Genomic DNA, 20,736 nt, shown 5'->3' with positions numbered 1-20,736 from the left:
AAACCCACGCCGAGCTGCAATGTCCTGTGAGCTGAACTTCACAGCTGTGAGATGTGTGAGGAAATATCACACATGAAGTGTTCGACAAACATGACAGGGACATAACTGATGCTGGAAAATGTATATTCAAAATGAAAGCATGTTTTGAAAAAGATAAGATTGACTTTTAGGGGCTGTTAAGGATGAAAGTATGTCAAAGAAAAAAGGCTTGTTACTCGAGTCTCCACTGCACTCTGGGAAGATTTAAAGAGATACTCTTGACTAGAATGACTCTTTAATATATCTTATATTCGCAGGATCTAAAAGGTTTCCTGCTTCTCTAACAAAAGGTTTCCCTCGACATTTAAGGCCCATAGTATATGTCTAGATGTGATTATTTGCATGTGTTTACAAACACTATTTCTTCTCTATAGTACCTTTTTGGATCCAGATTCATAGTCATCGTGCAGTAGCAAACACTGAAAGAAAATATACAAAATATATATGAAAATATTTTTTTCTGCATCCTTTTCATGCACATTTCTATAAAAGAATCTTTTCTTGGCTCAGCTAAACACACAATAAAGCCCTGAAAAGGATAACGTGTATATCAGGCTCTTTTATTTTTTTCATTGGATATTATTGCAAACTCTTGAAAGCTGTCCTCTTTATCATTATACTTTTCAGGGGGTGATCCAGATTATCAGAGCAACGGAGGAAATGTTTTTAAAAAGAGTCAATGAACTTTCTATAACCGTCAGTGTGTGCTTCAAACTGGTTCAAGAATCTGTTCTCCTGTCGACTGTACCTACCTGAGGGATCTCCAGACGTATATGTTGTGTTTTGGTTGGAGGAAGACTCCGGCTGTGCCACAGGCCCGTCCATACCTGGTTCTTGGCTTTATTATTTTTTTAATTGCTGTATTACTACTGTATTTGTACTAGCAGATCTCTAGTGTGCAGACTCTTGACTCCAAATACACAGCATGTCAGCTTATGTCACTGGCGTCATTTTTTTGTATGTCTGAATGAGATGGAGAAGCATTGTCCGAGTCACCCAAGCCCTGCTGTTATGTCAGAGGTTTTGTTTCTCTGATTGGTTATCCTGTCCAGAAGACGCCTTTTGGTCTGCTTCAGTTGATAATGCATCTCGAATATCAAAGGTGAACTGAGCAGTTATAGACTAATTAACGTTTGTAAATTGATCAGGTAGGACCAGTATACAATCAATAATACAAGCTACTCTGACAAATTACAAACAATTACAATGTCTCTTTAAAAGTCCCATATCCTCCTCCTCTCTGGAAGGGCTTGGGTGTCTCCGGCTTTCTCGCTCCATGTCCTATTGTTTACGGTGAGAAGGCAGACTCAAAAGGGCAGAACAAACACCTAGCTGTGGGAGTGTCACCCACCTGGGGGAGGGGCTACTGCCCTTTGTGATGTCATGAAGGGAAAATCTCCAAACGGCCTGTTTGAGCACACATTTTCTGAAAAGTGGAGCAGGCAAGAGACGGAGAGGATGTATTCATCTCATATTTAGGGGGGTTTGTGGACAGACTATGGACACATATTAGTGTTAGGAAAACATGGAAAAGTGTATTTTGTGACCTTTAAAGAAAACAAATGGTGTTGTCCTGTAGATTTGCAGTTTATCTCAGATTTAAAACGACATGTTTATGTATGAAAACAGACTTTAATAAAAGTATTACTCAAGAGCTGAGGTTGATAAAAGGGAAGTCACTTTTTACAGCCTTTTGTATATATAAACATTTTCATTTATGACACTTAAAAGACAAAGAAATAAATCAGATATGGAAAAAAAGAAAGAACCTGAGAAAGAAAAATAAAAAAATGCAGATTCTTAAAGCACCATCTAAAGAAGATTAAAAGCAGGCATCATGGGAGACTTTACAACTCGTATGTTTTCAGTCGTGACTGGAGGGACCGATTGGCAAAAAAAAACACACACAGCAAGTGCAACGATGAACATGAAGAGCCGAGTTCACTTCAGTCACTTTTAAGAGCTGAACACGTTCCTTTACCCTCACAAGTTGTTTTTTTTTTTTTTTTTTTACTTCCTCCTTTTCATGTTCGAGTGCAATCAAAACACTCCATAAAGATGTCGACAGGACGAGAGGAACAACATTGACATTTCACCTTCAGCTGTAGTGTTTACACCCTGGATTACATGATGACAGACTCAAAGAAAAGCTTTCTTATGATCACATCAAATCAAACAGTAGATAAATCAAAAAGAAATTACGTACAACAGATTAATAAGAGAGAATCTCAGTTGCAATTTAAGTAAAAGAGCATTCGGCTGTTTTGTGACTCTTTCACAATAATACACAAAATATACATGATACATGATCTGTAGTGGTCATCTGGGTTTCACAAATAAAACAACAATACTCTGTTTATGTGTCTCTGTGCTGAAAGCTGCTCATACAAGCAGACGGACGTTATTCCATAAAGGCATTTTCTAGCTTATAGATGACGGCTTTCTTTCCGTCAGTTTATGTTCAAACACAAAGATGAAGGTCACCGTTTGTCTTCATGATCCAGCACTGTCACCGGCATGCTCGCTAACAAGACAAGGTGGTAGAATAAGGAAATGATGCTTTGTTTTTCAGCTGTGGTTTGAGCTTCACTTCAGACTTTAAAAGGTCAAAAGATCATTTAGACCAGTGGTTCTCAACTGGTGGGTCGGGACCCAGAGGTGGGCCACAGAGCCATTTTCAGTGGGGCGCAAATGAGTGCCTGGAAAAAGCACCTTTTAAAAGATGTTTCTTTTGTTCAGTTTCTTGCTTCTGTCACACGTTTCAAACCGACTGATGTCTAAACTGCACAATTTTTCAGTCGCTACAAATCTGATTGTTTCAGTCGCTACAAATCTGATTGGTCAGAAAATATCAGAAATTTAGGTCGCAATTTTGCATGGAGGAGTTGGTGGTGGGTCCTGAGGCTAGACGAGTTGACTATCACTGATTTGGACCATAGACTGTTGAACTGAGTGTTTGAGAAAATGCCCCAACTTTTTACTCCTTATATTACCTCCGCTAGCATTTTAGAACCAGTTTGTGACCTTAAGCGCTAGCTACTTTCTTCTTTGTTTTTTTTGCTGATAAAGCGTGATGTTCGATTTGTAAATTGTGGTCATGTTGATGTTAAAAGAGAAGATCAGGATTCTTCTAGGGTATAGCTACCCCGAAACACAAAGTCGCTACCAACACGACAGGAGGGTCGTAATCTAAACCCAACCTATGTTCCAAATATGGTCATTTTTGACTCCGAAAACTAAGATGGCAACTTCTGTGACTTTAAGACATCTAGACCTACTTCTTATAAACAGTCTGTGATGAAACCTCGTTCAAGATGACACAAAAACAACATTGTTTTTTCATATTGATGTTTGAATGTTGAATTCTTTCAAGTCAGTTTTAGTGTTTAGTGGTACATTCCTCAGAATAAAAACCCACAAATATTTCTATCATTACCCAAGCTGCTCAGTCTGGGTAACAAGAACTCTGTGCTGAGGTGCGTTTCTGATTCTTTCAGGTGACGGGTCATGAAAACAATACAGTCATAAACATTAGCTCATCATATGAGGTGTTTGGCGTTTGAAACACAAGAATCAGGAATAATCAAGCCCGTAGAAATGACAGTGAAATAACTTAAACAGCTCTCTAGATTAACTTCTACCGATCGAGGTGATGAAATGTATGCTGCAGCCGAGCACAACACTTTTAAAAAGCTCTTAAAAAGTTTGACGCTGCACTCACATGGAGAAAGGCTGACAGACGGACATCACCTGCTGGATGCAGTCATGTACAGTATGAGGTTATAAAGCAAGTTAGCTACTTTTTACAAATACTTCTTAAATATGTTAAATAAAATGATTTAGCAGCTTTCTCTTCATATTTGATTTTTTTTACTTTAAATTGGAGTTACACTCTGCAAATTAATTGCTCAGTCACTCATTCCTATCATGGATGGTGGAGAATGCGCTGTTTGTTGATTAAATCCCCCTGATTTCTGAGTGTGTCTAAACTCTGCAGAGGTCAGGACAAACTTGAAATATTTGAACTCTGAATGGCTGCACGTCATCTTTCTATCCTGTTACTGATTCCTCTAAAATGATCTCTACGGTAGTTTGCCGTTTATCATCAGCCTGAGTCCGTGTGAACAGAGCTTCACTTCATCAAAAGGCAGACAGAGAAATAGAAACTTTTCACATGAATGGACAGATTGGCAACTGGGAGAATGCATTGTTTCTGCTTCACACATACCAACAAGCAGCAAGGCTTCAAAAAGGCCTCAAGACAAACACAAAGAAGTCCTAAAATATACTGAAACATCTCTACTTCAGACTCTTACAGGTTATCCCACAGTTACTCCGTTTGCTGTGAGTGTTATAATAAAGTTCAATATGTACCGTTCCATTTGGTCACGACATCACAGTCATCACTGAAAATGTCCAGCACCGTGTGTACACCGTAAAGGTTCTTGTTTTTTTTTCCACAGAAAACATAAATACAGTTAAAACAGAATCCAGTCTGCGATGACTGATAATGTGAAAATAAAAATGAGTTTGTAAAAGTGAACACCGTAGAAAATAAATAGATTTGATAGGAGGCACTGGGGTAGTTCAATGTCTCTGAAAGCTTCCACATTGTCAGCTCAGCAAGATCCACGGATGCAACCTTTGGAGACAAAGAGACAAAGTACAAGACAAGTATGATTTCACATATTCAGAAGGACTCCACAGATTCAGCAACGCGGCACACCTGTACACTCCACAAGAGAGAGCAATCACAGCAGATCATGAAATGTCGGATTTCTCATTCCACACTTTCTTATTCAGTGGCAAAGGATGAAACCTCCATTACCCACATTGCAACTGGTTTTCTGACAATCAGTAGCTGAGGATGTTTTTTGAAACTGCCTTCTATACTAGTAGTACGAACTGATTTGGCCAAAAATGCAGCACACGTGAGATTTGCAGTGTGCCAAAAACTACCAGGATGTTGTACGGATTTGGAAAAAATGCAACAGTATGCATCAGACCAGTCTCCCTCGCGTGCTGTTTCCCACAATGCAAAGGACCAGGTGAGAGATCAAATTGATGGACAGCAACGGCAATCGTTAAAGAGGAAATAATCACAATCAAAACAAACCACACAAAGATAACACCAATCATCTTTTTTGATTCTTAAAGTGATGCAAATCGGCTTTTTTCAGGCTGTTCAGCTGGGCTGTTTTTTACATCCTCATTCCAAGACTGGAAATCAGTTTAGGCATACTGCAAGATAACCACCGACTGTAAGTCATACTACTGTTGAACCTAGTATGCAGTCGTCTGATAATAATTTATTTTAATGATTAAAGGTTGAATATCTTCAGGTACTAATCTTGTGATGGGGTTTTATTGTATTTTTGATTCTGTAACAGTTACTCACTCAGCTAAAAATAATTAAATGAAATTGAGATTAACTGCAGCAGCAAGGACAAATAAAACTTTGCACACGTACAACTGAGCCTGTGTGTGCTCCTACATCAGACCCACTACATACAGAGCAGACAGGCATCGTCCCTCTAATAGAAACAACGAGCCGAGTTCAAATCTGTCTCTGCTGGCCATGACGGTGCTGGTTTGGGAGGAAGATAAGAAAGGATGTCTTCACTGAATGCAGACTTTGTTGAGTGGGGGGCCCTGAAATGTAATCTAACATATTTCTGTGATGATCATTACGTCCTGTTAGTCTGCTTTCTTTCTTACTCATCAAGTACAGAGGGAGTCAGACAAATAGCGGACAGATTGTTAGAAATAACTAAATGAAAGAAAAGAAGAAAGAGCAGAGCTTCTGAGACTCATCAAGCGGCAACTTTTTTTTAATGCTTTATGTTTTTTGGGTAAACGTGTCCGCAAACAAGCCTGTATTGACACATTTAGGCTGTGAACACAACACTGCTTTGAGTTTTTGTTTGTCATCACAACTTTTGCAATTACCCTCCCCTTTACTCAGACATTTTAAAACTTCTTAAACAGAGACTTGTTATCTTTCTGTTAAAAGTGTTTGTGCAGCATAAACCCATCAGACCAAAACTACTCTGGCTGGCAGAAAATTTGCAAATTTCTCCCACAACTAAGGCACATAAAATAAATGACTACAACTGTTAAAAGGTTGGGATGTAAAAAACTTTTCATTATCTAAAGAGAAATCTTTATATAATATTTTTGCTTCTCTGAAATCACCTGTATCTAAATTCTGCTCTTAATTTTGCAGTGTGCATTTTTTACTTATTTTTTTCTAACACTTGTGCCGACATCTGGGAAAACACTGACTCAGCGTCATTATCTTTAAGCATTAATGATCTATAATTAATGATATTTCCATGACGTCTCAGTCTGTTTGAAAAGAATCAAATGATCACTTTGATGCAAAACAGCTCCCAATTTGTTCATGTGAAACTAATCTTTGCATAAAGTGAAATCGACATCAAATGTTTCTGAAATTAGATCTATATACCCAACAGAGAATCCTCCCTTTCCCTTTTAGGAAATATAAAGAACAAAACTTACAAACTGATCATTGCACCTTGAAGCTAGGGTCGGTTGATTCAAACAATGTCTCATAATGTTTCTTCACAACAACAACAACAACAACAACAACAACAACAACAGGCACACAAACAAACACTGAGCCATGGCACAGGTAAAGCCAGGAAATGCAGAGGGATCATTTACTTTGTGTTGGAGTGCTGGATCACGAGCAGAAGCTTCCTCCGCTGGGAGAGACGGTCTGTAGAGGAATCAGGCTTTCACACTGCTCGCTGTCATCCGTCTGTCTGTGGGAGCAGGAAACGGCGCGTCAATCATCATCACGAAAAACATCATTATTATAATCATCCTTCACCAAACGGGAACAAGTGTGCACAGAAGAATGGAGAAGATAACCGCCACAGCGAGGATTGTCAGTCAGGCATGTGCGTCTGATTACGGAGTTAACTCAGCGTGGCTGCAAATGGACTCGTGGTCGTCCTTGTGGGAATGTCACAGGAGAAAAAAGGGGTTTCGGGTCAACTCATTTTAATAGGTCACACGCCACAATGCAATGAAAAACAACTCGCTGTCTATTCAAGATGTTCAAAGCTTTGACTTCTGAACAGCTGGACGGAGAACCATTGTGCAGAATTTTCACTTTATATCTCAAAAGGCTTTCCTCTGTGAATTTGTGGAAATCAATTTGAGCAAAAATGAACCCAGAACAGTCCCCAATTTGTGTGTGTGTGTTTGCAGAATATCTTCCATTTGCCTTTTAACAAAAGGAGCTCATGGAAGCAGAATTTCCCCCCATTAAGCGTGCATGTCTGTGTACACTCTTTTTAACAGTCATAGTAACCACATTTGACGTTGTTGAGGCAGTCTGCTGGAAAATGAGTCAAAGTGATGAACAACCTGCCTGAAGAAAAGAGAGACCCCATGAAAAGACTGAATGATGTGTGTGAGGATGTTGTCATGTGATGAGTCAGGTTAGATAACTGTGAATCCCAAGTGGTAATGCACGTCTGTGGCGAGACAATTTCACTTTGAGAGCCTTATATGATTATGTATCTATTGTAAAAAGACAATCTTCATTTGCTGCTATGATGACTTTAAAGGAGATCTATTATCCTCTCTTCAGTATTCATCATGTGAGTCTGGGACACCTATCTGCCTGAAACTATTCATTTTAGCTGTTGTTTCCACCAAGTGGTCCGTTTTGGTTCGGTACAGTTTGGTTCAGTTCGGTATGGTAAAGCCTGATCTTGCTTGCGTTTCCATAGCCAACCGTACCCTTATTATTTGGTAAGCTGAGTTAAATCCAGGTGGAGATAGCCACGTCAGCTACAAAATAATGTGACATCATAGCAGTCCAACACAGTGTAGCCCACTATTAATTAGTTAAACGAAGAAGAAGAACGGGACTAAGTAAACAAAAGGGACCCTTTAAGTTCCGTTTCCACCAAGTGGTCTGGTTCAGTACAGTACCCATTTATTGGCATTTCCACCGTCAAAAGTTAGGAATGGTACCAAAATAAGGGATCTGTACTGTCCTACTTTTTGGTACCCTTCTGTTTGAGTGCCAAGGGAACTGATCCGACCCTAAAGGGTCCCTTTTGTTTACTGTTCCATTCTTCAATTCTTCTTCTTTGTTGAACTTAATTAATAGCTGTACTGAACCAAACCGGACTGCTTGGTGGAAACGGGGCTTTAGGGTCGGATTGCTACCCGTGGCACTCCAAAAGAAGGGTACCAAAAAGTAGGATGGTACGGATCCCTTGTATTGGTACCATTCCCAACTTTTGACGGTGGTAATGCCAATAAATGGGTACTGTACAGAACTGAAGCGGACCACTTGGTTTTTTTTTTAGACCAGCCCCACCTCCCCACAGGTTCACTTTTCTCTGACTGGCTGGTTGTCTGAGTAGTTTGTTTTTTAAAGTGTCTTTAGATAACATCTGTTAGAACTTGTCCTTATACCTACATAATGTTGAGTTTATTAATATATTATATATATATATATATATATACACTCTTAACAGTGTTAGCTTTATCAACATTATTGATCATTAGAGCTCTGAACTGAGCCTCACAGCACTGCTGGTGTGGACAGAATTACACTGCATTAGGTTTTTCTTTGAACACGTCTATGTTTTAGTAACTCCTCATCTTTCATCTCGATAGAGCGAATAAGTTCAGAACTTTTTGTTAGCTGTCTGAAACCGCAGGTGTTGAAGTGTCCCTCTAAAACAGTCCCTGCTTAAAAAGAGTGACCTTGCTAAAAAGAGTGAAGTTGGTATAGACGTTGACTTTTAAATGTCTTAATATTGTACCTCAAACAGGTACCTCAAGTGTTGTTTTTATAAACTGAAACCAGCAGCTGCTTCAAAGGTAAGAAACCCTCATGTCTGTCACAGAGGATGCGTCACCTCTGTAGCATCAAACCGCTCGTACCTGTGAATTCGATGTTTTCTGCATATGAAGACGTATACCCTCCTCAGCCCCACCAGCACAGGATCCCAATTGTTGTAGTGACATAAGAGCGTGGCGATGAAGAAGGAGAGGAAGACGGGGACCGCCCCGGCAAAAAACAGCCACGAGAAACGTACCTATCCACGGACACATTTTAAAGGAAATCATGTTTTTACAACTACAGTCATTACTTTAGACTTTAGATCCATTCTTTTTGAAGTTTGAAAATGTATTTAACTCCAAATTTAATAAACATTTATGCAGGGGAAATTCCTCAAAAAGACTAGTGTGCGCACATCCAAGCAAACTGCAAACAGGTGCAGGACAAAAAGGCTGTGAAGAACGTTGGATCGAAACGTTGCCCTTAATGAAGTTGCTCACTGGGAGCTGAACAGTGTGCAGACTTTTCCCTTTTTTCTATATGGGGAATTCCACCAACTTCTTTTAGTGATATTTGGGGTTCATATGACAAATAGGTACAAAACGTTTTGATATTCTTGCAATAGTGGCGTCAGCTGGAAGCCATGAAACGGGCTTCAACGGCTGCAAAGTAAATGTGCACTTAAGCACTAACACTTCCTGGTTTTTACACTCACATGCTTTGATGGTAATCTGAAGAGATAAATTCGAAATAAGATTAAAAAAATATAGAAAAACTGTCTCCACAACCACAAAGCTCTATTGACAGAAACAGGAAGTTGCTGGTCTTCTGCAGTCTTGGTCAGGTAGCTATTTTGTGTTATTTTTGTAACTTTTGGCGTTTCAAATCTAACACATCCATAAGACGTGAAAAATAACAGGAAGAGGCAGCAGTGATCGATCAACTTGTGTGTTTTCTGAGGTAAAAATGACTGTTCAATGGAGTCTTTTACAAAGAGCGATGTGAAGTCTGCATCTGTTTAGAAAAAAGCATCTATCTAGAGGGTCCATCTCTGTAGGGATTCCTCTTGTTATGATGTCAGACTGTTGGAATAAAAGTCTGAGTTTGTCAGTTAAAACGTCACTGTTAGTGGATGATCTTTAATTGGATGCATTTGCCCCTCAACGCTAAGAGGTCAGCCTTTACAGCCCGTTAACCTATAAGTCGTTTAGACTTGTATAAATAAAAGGCAGAGTTTTAAAAATCGTGGTATTATCCAGACATGAGAACCATATTTTTCATTTTCTTTCTGCTCAAATCGTCTCTCTTCAGACTGATGTCTTGTTGATGTCACACGTACATTATTTTGGATCTCATTTCAAACTCTGGCTCTGATTGTTGAGCGTCTGAAGTGGAAAACTTACCTTTTGCATGCAAATATCTGCAATAATAGAGAGTGGGATGGTGAGGCTCAATGCCAGAGTCCCGATTAGAGACGACGTGAGGAAACAGCCCCTGTGAACAGAAAGCATCGTCATCGGTTACTAAATTAAAGTCATCAATCCTAAGGATAAGGACGGTTAAACATATTTTGAAGTGAGTCTCAGTATAGAAAGCTACTCGAGTGAGAGTATGTAAATTGTGATAATTGGGTGCCAGGACTGAGACATTTACCAGAGCCACAGGAACTCGGAGAGGACAGTTCCTATGAGGCCGTTGATGAGGATGTAGGTCCACACCAGCTGGCTGGGAAGCTCAAAGGCCTCGAAGCCCGTGTAGTGAAGCACGAGGAAGCCAGGCCACAGCAGCAGAAGGTTGAACAGACCCACAAACCCTGAGAGACACACAGAAGCTCGGGTTTAGACAGCTCTAGAGACTCCTTCTGTCCGCTACAGAGGCGACAACTTCATGAAGGGATAAACTGCCACGCTAAATCCTGGGTTTGTTTAAGTACAACAAGGTGCAGAGACAGCTAAAATTCGACATTCAAGGCTAGAGAATACACAATGAGTATTAGTTTACCAAAGAACATGGGAATGTCGAGCTTGTCCTCCCGATCCACTCGTCTCTTGATCATCACGATGTAGACGGCGTACAATATCGCCCCCGCCAGTGACCACAAAGAACCTTAATGTGAATTTAAAACCAGTTACATTGGGTAATAAAGTTTGTCACAGTGATGTCACAGTGATGTCACAGATGCACGCTATCACTACGGTTACCTGTGACACCTTTTCCATCAGGATTGTCCATGCTGGAGAAGCTCACGAGGGCCACACCTCCCATACTACACAAGAAAGATAAAACATGAAGTCAGTCAAATACAAAAGGATTTGTAAATACTTAAAATACTTCAAAGTGAGTCAAAAAATATTAAGAAAAATTGTTTTAAAAATTCCGTACATTGTTCATGTATTCTGGTCAGGTTTCTTTAGTGTAGATTAGACCCTTGAGCACACAGTGAATTATGTTAATCGTATAAATTTGAAAGTACAGAAGCGATAAGTGAAGTGTTCTCTATATCAACGTAAGCGTATAGATATGAAGCTGGTGGATGTAGATGTGTGACATTGGATTCTGATAGAAATTATTTGAAGAGACTGAAAAAGACCAAACAGTAAAATGAGGATTATAAGTGGAGACAGTCGATGCTCACAGACGTGCTTCAGTTGCAGCCACTGTTTCACTTGTGTTACTTTTCTCATAATCACCGGCTTCTTTAACAGAAAGCTATGATATCTGGGTCAGACTGCGATTAGTATAATGTGCTTAGGTATGCAGCTAATAATACTCCCAAGAGTTAAGGGATGGATTTGTTTGAAAACATACATGAACCAGAAGTAATGAGAGCAGGAAAGCTGGGATGCTGTGAAGCTTCACCGGCTGTAACCATTAAAAATCAAAGGATATGTCACTAAAAAAAGTCAGCTTCACGGAACTTCAACTTCAGATAGCTCCCCCAAAGAGAACAGAAGAAAACATGTAAAGTATGCAGACAGGAGGAACTGATATGCGTTCACCGGATCAGATATATTCCTGTTTTTTTTTGTTTTTTTTTTAAATTAGAAACACTCTCACTCAACTCTCACCTCAGAGCCACAGCTAACAGTTTGGACAAGGTGAAGCGGTCGCTGCTGTTGCTGGGAAATATGGCTGCTAGGACGAGCGTAAACAGGCCTGAAGAGTGAGGATGGAGAGACAGAACAAGAGAGTTGAATCAGACAGCTCATCAGACAAACCAGTCAAAGACCTGTGGGTAAATCATTTGCAGGCTGAAAAAAACACATGATGGATTCTACCTAACCAGAACACAATTTCAGAAAGAGAGAGAGAGAGAGAGAGAGAGAGAGAGAGAGAGAGAGAGAGAGAGAGAGAGCAAGATCTACCTGACGTGGATGACAGGATGTTGACAATGGCGACCTGTGTGTCAGACAGAGCTTCCTGATAGGACAGGTTAGCCAGGAACCACTGCAAGAAAAAAAAAACAGAGGCACTGATGAGACATTTTTTTATCAGGAGCAGACTAAATGATAAACACATGACAGAGCCACCACAGCCCTGAGCTAAATACCATCTATCTTACTGTATTCAACACACTGTTTAATCACTCAGGCACTACTTTGTTACGTCATAACGAAAGAAAAAAAGAAAAAGCACTTTGATTTTTACTGCAAGGTTTGAAAACTTCAAAAGGTGCCCTGTGGCTTTGGGGTCACAGGGAATTTTGGCCAAGCATTATATGAATTTCTAATCAGTCATAAGGTTAAATGTAGTCTTTGAAATCCAAAAATCTTCTGTTTTTTTTTTTTTTTTTAATCAAAGTAGTATGTTCAGCTTGTATAGCTGTACATACTCTGCCTACATGTACCAGAATGCATTGTGCACAAAAAAGCTGCAGCTCCAGACTCATGGCAAATCATCATTATTGTGATATTTCTTCTTTTTTTTTTTTAATTGGTGGACGGCTTTTCGCGGCCCACATGCAGTACCCACGCGGCCCACCTGCAGTACCCACACGGCCCACCAAGGGGCCGCGGCTCACACTTTGGGAAGCACTGGTATAAATATTTGACACTTTAACAACACACAGCCTCAGAAATCTTAAGGTCACATGTCTCTGACACTGAGGCGTAGTCTTTACTTGAGGGTTGTTGGATCTATTAAATGTGAATTTATCAGATTGACTCAATGCCAATAAGAAGAGGGCCAGAGCTAAAGATTATGTCAAATCAAATGTGTATTGTTACAGTCTAATGATCATCCTCCAATCATGTCCAATCTCCCAAACGTTTTAAAACGTTGATGTGATTTAATGTGGTCCCATGTCCCTGACTCTGCTCGAATGTAATCCTGAGGTTCTTTATTGCGCTCAGAAGATGAGTCACTAATGAAAAGCAGTTCATCAGGGGGAAAAGCTGCATGATGAATGTCTTATATTATCATTTGATGCTCATAAACCATCACTTTCTGCACACAAACATCAAACATGTTGCGTTTACTCTCTTTAAAAATACAACTAAACACATGAAAGGTAAATGTGATGGCAGCAAAACAGACTTCACATTTCACTGAGTGGAAAAACAAAAGAAAGAGGATAATTGAGTTTGACTGTTATTAATTACTCTTCATTAAAGATAAGAGCAATGCTAAATTAAAACTACAGAGGAGAAACACTGCATGCTGTCGAGTTGTTTGAGGTCTTAAAATGCATCCATGAAGTTTGTCAAACATCAAAACTGCAAAAACAGATTTCTTTTTTGCAATCAAACCGGTGAAACAAGCCGTAGACACGATATAATTTTTCATGATTACTAGTGTTGTTGTTAATATTATGTGTGAGGTTACACCCCCGACCTTTTGATGGAGAGAGGGCCGACTACCATTTAGCCACAGCCGCCCTCTTCCCCGCATGTCATTCCCCACTCTCTCTCTCCCCAGTTTCCTACTCAATCCCCTGTCCTCTCTGATAAAATGCACAAAAGCCCCAAAATAGATCTTTAACACTCCATCGTGTCTGTAGTCTGAATTACTTATTTAAAAAGTCAAATCTGGCCTCTACTTACCACAAAACAAAAGAAGAAGCTGATTTTGGCCACATCAGTGATGGTGAGCTTGCCCACTGTGCGCAGCATGGCCTCGTGGTCTCTGGCAGCTGGGTACGACATGCGGGACAGTTTGGCCTCCAGGGCCTGAGTGGAGGGAAGCTGACGCACCTCCATGATGTTACTGAAGCGAACCCGCTGCTTTTTGGAGGCTGCTGGGTGGAGAAAAAAACAGAGAACGTTCTGAGACTTCATTTCAGTATGTAGAAGAATATCATTTGATATTTTAATTTTAAATAGAGGTGCCAAACGTAAAAGACGTTTGAAACACACTCAGGGCAGACACCAGAGAAACATGACAATGAGTTGTCTAAGAAAATTTACTCTTGGCTTCTGATTTTAGAGGTGCACTGCCTTTCTGCCATTAGCTCTGCATATGGAGGCCAGTTACACTAAGCCTTTCCTGAACAGCATCACTAAAAAGATTTGCAGGAATTAATCAGATCCTCTATTCTTCTGTGTAATAGCCTGCAGACAGAGAAGAGCAAAGTCCTTTTGATCATTTGCTCTTATCATGATACTTTGTGAAACGAGAGAGGAAAGAAAGAACTGAAATTTGAGGTTCAACTTGTGGTCATGCAGAGGTTTCTCTAGAGCCGTTTTCACATAAGCACTCTGGATAATATCTAGATAATTGCGGGAGGACTGCTCCAGATGTTCTCCTGACCTGGGTGTTCACATATGCTCCTCACAGCAGGAGACTATCCTTGTCAGAAAGAAGGGGGGCAGGGGGTCTCCTGAGGTAAAACGTGACATTAAAACAACGATGTGGAAGTAACGCACGAAGCAACAGAGCCCGCTGTTGTCTGGCCTTAAACAATTAATGTGTATGAAAGTGGACGGCAGCACCCAAAGGCTCTTTAGGCTACTTGGGTCTAAGGTCATTCAGAGGGGGAAACACTTGAACCAAGTTAATAAATATGCTTCATGTTATTTATTAAAACACAGACAACATCAACGATGTACTCACCAGACTCACAGTCTCCTATTAAACAGTTTGAATGCTCCGCAGGTACATCCTGGAACTTCACTGGAACGTAAAGCGGCTCACTCTGCGTAAGAGCGAGAGACAGACAGTTAGAGCTGTTCAGGGGAAGAGTTACATCTTGTTGCTGAAATCAAACTTTATATTGTAGTTCTGTAAGCTGTTCAAACTTTGATGATGGGTCTGTTTACCCCAGTAGTTTCCGACTGGTATGGCAGACGAACAGTTAACACTCCTGTGCTCACTTGTTCACTCTTTTTAAGCACCCTCATGTGATGGCAATATTTTGTTTTACTTCATTTATAATAATTGTACTGTTTCACTATTCGCTACCCACTAGGGCTGCACGATATTGGATTAAAACTGACATTGAGATACCTTTTCTATCTGGGATTTGCAGCATATTGTGATATGATGAATACAGAAAATCATACCATGTAATAAAGTCTGCATTTTATGTACACATTAGGCCTGCATGCTTATAGAAAATGTACGATGTGTGATTACTTTGTTCAATATTTCAATAACCAAATGAAGTGCAAAACCAAATATGACAGAATGCATGTTATCTATCACTCAGTTTTTATATCAATCTGCTGTTCTTAAGGATTTACACGATGGTTGTTTTTGCAAAATGTCCCAACTGAAGAAAAAAAAAAGGTTGACTACTAAAATGGCATCAATTAATCTGAGGGTTGCTGATAGCTGGCTGGACTTTCATTTAACTGTAAGAAACATGTTGAAGCATTAAACCTGGGCCTCCTTCAAAGGGACAAAATGTGCACATACTGAGTGAGAAATAATATCCTTTCTTTTTTTATTGCAATGAATTCAGACTTTTGCCATGTTTTTATTCTTAAAGTTCATATTGCACTAACGACGTCATAGCGATATATTGTGCAGCCCTGGTTTGTAGCCACACTGCAAAATTGCACCCACATGGTTCAAAAACTACCTAAACACAAAAGTCAGTTACACCTTACACTACTCTGATTTTAGGAGTTGTAATTTTCCCCAAACTTACCAAACAGTTGTTCACAGTGGTGTCAGTGGAGCAGGGTGCAAAGTAGGCCTCAGCATCAGCAAACTGAAGAAAGAAACAATTTGAAATTATCAACCTTTGCAAGAAAAAAAACAAGAAATCTGAGTCAGTCTGCTGTTGATAGTGTTCAGAAAAATAAAGACAAGAAACCATAAAGAAATATTTTTTTGTGATTCTTCATTATTCAGGTTGGGAAGTGTCTAACATGTTTGGGTAAATGTAAAACATTTAAACATACTGCCCCCATGTGGAAATTGTGTGCACAAGTTACTTACAAATGCAGAGTGCCGACGTTTCAGGGTGCCCGTGCACTGCTGCCTCCAGGGTCGCCACAGCAGGAAACCCAGCAGATACAGAACGAACATGGAGGTCTTTGTGAATGTGCTGAAGAAGGGTTTGTTGTACTCCTGCCGCTTGAAAATATACTGTGAAAAAACAAACAAACATCGGAAGGAGGTTATTTACTTTACATTTTACCTTTTGAACCAACATGTTGTAAGCTGTGAAATCTTCATTTTATGCACTGGTTTTTTTTGTTAATATGTGTCCAATGCTAGGTGTCTTTTTCTGTCATGCATTCCTGTTTGTTTTGCATTTCATATGGAGAGCAACACATTCTATTTACTCTGCTGCTGTCCAGGAGGAATCATTGTGCTCTTTACAACAGTACATGTATCCTCTCTGGCTAAAGTGTATCTTTGTTTAGTTATTCCTTTAGTTGTTCTGCTACACTTTTTGACTTAAATTGACATTTTTTTTTTTTTTTTTTTTTTTTTAAGATGTATTTTTGGGGCCTTTTTGCCTTTATTAGAAAGGACAGCTGAAGAGAGACAGGAAATGTTGGGAGGAGACAGTGGGGAAGGATATGCAGCAAAGGGCCAAGGTCAGATTTTTACCAACAGCTGCTGCATCGAGCATATGCGAACTATATACTCTGTACATGGGGCTGGCAACATAACCGCTAGGCTATACGATGCCCCCAGTGGAAGTCCGTTTGCTGTTATGTTGTTGTCTTCCGATGTGAGCTACACAGAACCACTTATTGTGCTTTCTCTTGTAACATTACCACTTCCACTGGAAATGTACAGCACCCCTTTAAGATGTTTGACACTGTGAGACGATCTATAGTTTTACCTATTCAGCAGCACATAGATTAATTTGAGTGTCTGCAAAGTTAATACTTAAAAGTTCACACGTAAGGAGTCTAACAATCTAACGAGGAACAGCTGTTAAATGATTTAGCACTTTACTTTTGAAACTAAAAAGTATGGATTGTAACTTTTAGATACTCAACAGTGTTTCAGTGACAGTAGAAAGGTAGTGACATGTTTTTTTTTTTACATTGTTATTGTGTGTAAATGACTTGTAGGTTAAAACCATTCTGGATTTGCTCCAGTAAATCTCCTCAGCCTTCAGCTGCGACATTTCTGGAATGGCTTCAAAGTAATCCCTGCAGAGAAATTCCCCCGATAAAAGGACAGCCTTCTGAAGTGTCAGTATGTGCCACTGATAGGCTCAGATTGTTTTACAATTGTTGAGTGTCTGACAACATTACAGAAAGTATCCCAACAATGATAGAACTTTTGGGTGAAAGGTGATGTGCTTATTTTGAAACCAGAAACAGATTTTACATCGCTCTACTCAAAGGCTCCAGACTCCTTTGAAAAAAATAATAATAATAATTCTTTCAGAGCATGTTAGTTGTTGGTGTAGCGCTTCCTCAGATGGTTTGTGTCGATGTCTGACTATGTGGTGGAGATGTGCGCGTTGAGTCGACTAAAATATTAAATGATGTCACTCTAGCTCGTTAGCGGCAGAGCAGTAGTCGGTTTAACACATTACTAATATTTTTCAGATGTAGGCCTTCAATGCCGGTTATTGTTATGTTATATGTCCAAGCTGTAAAGCAGCCACCCAAACGCCTTCTCTTCAGGCTCTGCTGCTGAATGTAAACAAGCCCAGTGAACTGATCTGAACTCATCTCGTAGAAGAAGAGCGTTTGGCTGTTTTTTGATTTAGAAACTGGAGATGAAGTTGTGTGTAGGCTGTGTCAGGTAAAACTGGAAAATATTGACCAGAGCTATGTTTATTCACATTTAGGACAGGAATGTGGACGTTAAGGACCAAAGACTGCTAACATTAACCAAATTATGTTGCTTAACCCAGACTATTTTAAATAAACGGTGCTCAATTTTGACTGTTTTCTTGAATGTAGACTTGAGGGTTAAACTGAATTTAAATTTGCATTTACATCCCTACTTTGTTTTTTTTTTAAAGTGGATGCTGATCTGTGTTATGCGAGGTAAAAAAAGAGTTTGGTGGATTTTAATAGAGCTATGTCACCACTTTTTCTTGTTCCAAAAAAGCATCTTACTCTATGACAAAAAAAAATGTCCCCTCTTCAGAAGACAATCTTAACGGTTTATATCTGCTAATCATTGTCACACAAAACATGTAAACATAGGGCCCCAGTTCATACATTTTAAAAACTCTGCATAAAGAGTTTGAGAACCTTATGAAGCCTTTGTCTGGGGAGAAACAGAGATAAATGAAAAAGAATCCGATCTATAATTCAGATTGTTGCCTCTTGATCCCAGAACGGTTCAATACACTCTGTTGTGTCATCTGCAATACATCTTGCAACAGCAGGTACAAATGAAGAAAAACTGTTTGAGTGCTACAAAGTCCTTACCGATGTTAGCTCAGAGGAGGCCACCCAGATGACATCCACCAGCAGAAGTATCACCACCCCGAGTGCCATCCGCCTCCGCTGGGCTGCAGAGCTACCCTGAGAGCTCATCCGGTTCATGATGAACACCCACTCCATCAGTACACTGTTAAGAGATGCAAGATATTTAAGTTGTTTATTAAGCACAGGCAAAACACTTGTTCCAGTATCGGACAATCATTCACAGGCAGAGCTACGGGTGACTGTAAAATAACTTATTCAAGTGGCAGTGCACACCTGTTTGACGAGATAATTTACCCTCTGAGATTTGTCCTTCTATCTGGAGAGCCAGCTCAGATTCACTGCGTAATAGAGAATATTAAGAGCAACCATGGGACTCACATTTCAGGAAAACCTGCCACAGCAAAGGAAACCAAAGACAGTGTTGTTAATGTTTTTAAAACAAAGTACTAAAGCTATAGTCACAGAAACACATGAGCAGGCATGCCATCACTCTAATGAGACATTTTCAGCAATGAATAAGCAATTTAAGGCAAACATGTTTACATTTGTAGTTCCCAGGATGTTTGACTATCTAAATATCTATATTTACTGTTAGCTTAAGCTAAATGCCAGCTAGCTAAATTTCAGCTGTTTGTGGTGCAAAGCAAACGACTCCAGAGCAAACAGAGCTGCTATATTACACGTACTTAGAAACAGGGTATGTGTATGTTTCTGTTTTACAAACGGGTAGATCAAATTAAAGGTATGCGTTTTCACCTCACACGACCCTCTCCTGCAACAACTTAACAAGCTAGCTTTAATGCTAACAGTTTAAGTAGCTATTACTGTAGCAGACAAGAGGTCAATAAGTCATGCTGAAGTTCATAATGTAACGAAAAGTTAAAGCTGGTTCATTCAATGTGAGTTTGGTCACCTCCAGCATGTAATAAAACCGCATTATTACGTTTAAATGTTTATCAAACTCAGGTTTGTAACGTTGACGAGCTAAAAGCTAACAAGCTTGTTTGGTTAAGTGACCAAATGTTTAATTAAATAAGTATTTTTTTTTACCTGAATGAGATAAAACGTAATTCATCTCGCGCCATTATTGACTTGTTTAATCATTTCCTGTTTAAACATCGACACAATCCAAGTTTACGATACAAATATTGACAGCCCTACGGTTGTAAACATTAGCACACTTTCCTGTCTGCACTATCAGGTGACATCACTTATCTGCCGCAGAGGCTTCTGGGAAATGAAGTCCTTGATATGGGGGAATCGTGATTTGTCTTTTTAAACTTCTTTAACGACCATATTGATTAATTCAGTCTATTTAAGAAAGCTTTGCTATGTAAGAGGACTAGGGCCAGACATGATAAATAAATAATAATAGTTGAAACATAGAGAAAAGCAACAAACATTGATTTTCCTGCAAACTGATCAATTTCTATGTTCTAATTTGGACCTTTATGCAACATTTGTTAATTCTGTTCTACTCTTGTGTCTAATTTTTCACCTTTATAGCGCATTCATTTGCAATAATACATGCTTTAGTGTTAATAATATTAAACATGTAGACTTTAAACATTCTTATTTGTCTGCACTTTTTAGCTGTGCAGAATCTCTAAAGCTGCAGCTGTACACATTTAGCACATGTATAATTAAATTGTAGGTTTGCATGACATTACTGGATTTATTTAGGTTTGTGAATTCACTTGTAATATTTGAAATCAATGTGAAAATAGAAACATAATCCAGAGTGTGATAAATGTACGTGACACGCTCATGCAGTGAAGAAGTTTTTCTAGAATCTTTATTTTGATAAATGGAGGATAGGTCTGGAAGAAGTACGTTTCATAACGTGGCATAAACAACACAAATCTGATCCCTGATTTATATGTATAAATGAAATCACGCCCTGACATTCTATCCATCAAAACTTGCTTCAGTGGCCTAGTTCCTGTTCAAACCGTATCCTGGAGGTCTACTATCATGACATATTTTTTATCTTGATGTTATCCACCAGTCGTCCTAAAAAGTTGGTATTGACTTTTTTTTGGTACACGCTTCATACAAACA

General features: G+C 39.4%; 1 protein-coding gene across 3 annotated transcripts; it reads right to left on the bottom strand.

Moving 5' to 3' along the window:
• Positions 1-1,607: 1,607 nt before the first annotated feature.
• LOC109983509 (solute carrier family 35 member F5) lies at positions 1,608-19,872 on the bottom strand. Of its 3 annotated transcripts, none has more exons than XM_020633233.3 (16): positions 19,726-19,872; positions 18,949-19,066; positions 18,676-18,817; positions 16,259-16,408; positions 15,966-16,028; positions 14,927-15,008; positions 13,918-14,111; positions 12,241-12,322; positions 11,944-12,031; positions 11,077-11,141; positions 10,877-10,981; positions 10,529-10,688; positions 10,279-10,369; positions 8,977-9,131; positions 6,727-6,827; positions 1,608-4,681 (listed from the first exon to the last, which is right to left on the bottom strand). In XM_020633233.3, exons 3-15 carry the CDS (start codon positions 18,808-18,810, stop codon positions 6,746-6,748), a joined length of 1,452 nt encoding a protein of 483 aa, XP_020488889.1. In that variant the 5' UTR covers positions 18,811-18,817; positions 18,949-19,066; positions 19,726-19,872; the 3' UTR covers positions 1,608-4,681; positions 6,727-6,745. The 3 variants fall into 3 exon arrangements, with proteins under 3 accessions (XP_020488889.1, XP_020488891.1, XP_020488890.1); XM_020633235.3 differs by having other exon boundaries at positions 13,918-14,108; XM_020633234.3 differs by having other exon boundaries at positions 18,970-19,066.
• Positions 19,873-20,736: the final 864 nt, after the last annotated feature.

This window comes from Labrus bergylta, chromosome 13 (genome assembly GCF_963930695.1).
Source record: "Labrus bergylta chromosome 13, fLabBer1.1, whole genome shotgun sequence".
Lineage (NCBI taxonomy): Eukaryota > Metazoa > Chordata > Actinopteri > Labriformes > Labridae > Labrus > Labrus bergylta.
Note: the sequence above shows the minus strand (reverse complement) of the source record. Positions and strands in the feature narration are given on the sequence as shown.

Coding starts and splice junctions, on each gene's coding strand:
- LOC109983509 (XM_020633233.3), bottom strand. CDS start 18,810: ATGGAGTGGGTGTTCATCATGAACCGGATGAGCTCTCAGGGTAGCTCT. Junction 12,323..13,917: donor GCTTCTTCTTTTGTTTTGTG/GTAAGTAGAGGC, acceptor TTTTTCTTGCAG/TGGTTCCTGGCTAACCTGTC. Junction 10,370..10,528: donor TCCGAGTTCCTGTGGCTCTG/GTAAATGTCTCA, acceptor TTCTGTTCACAG/GGGCTGTTTCCTCACGTCGT.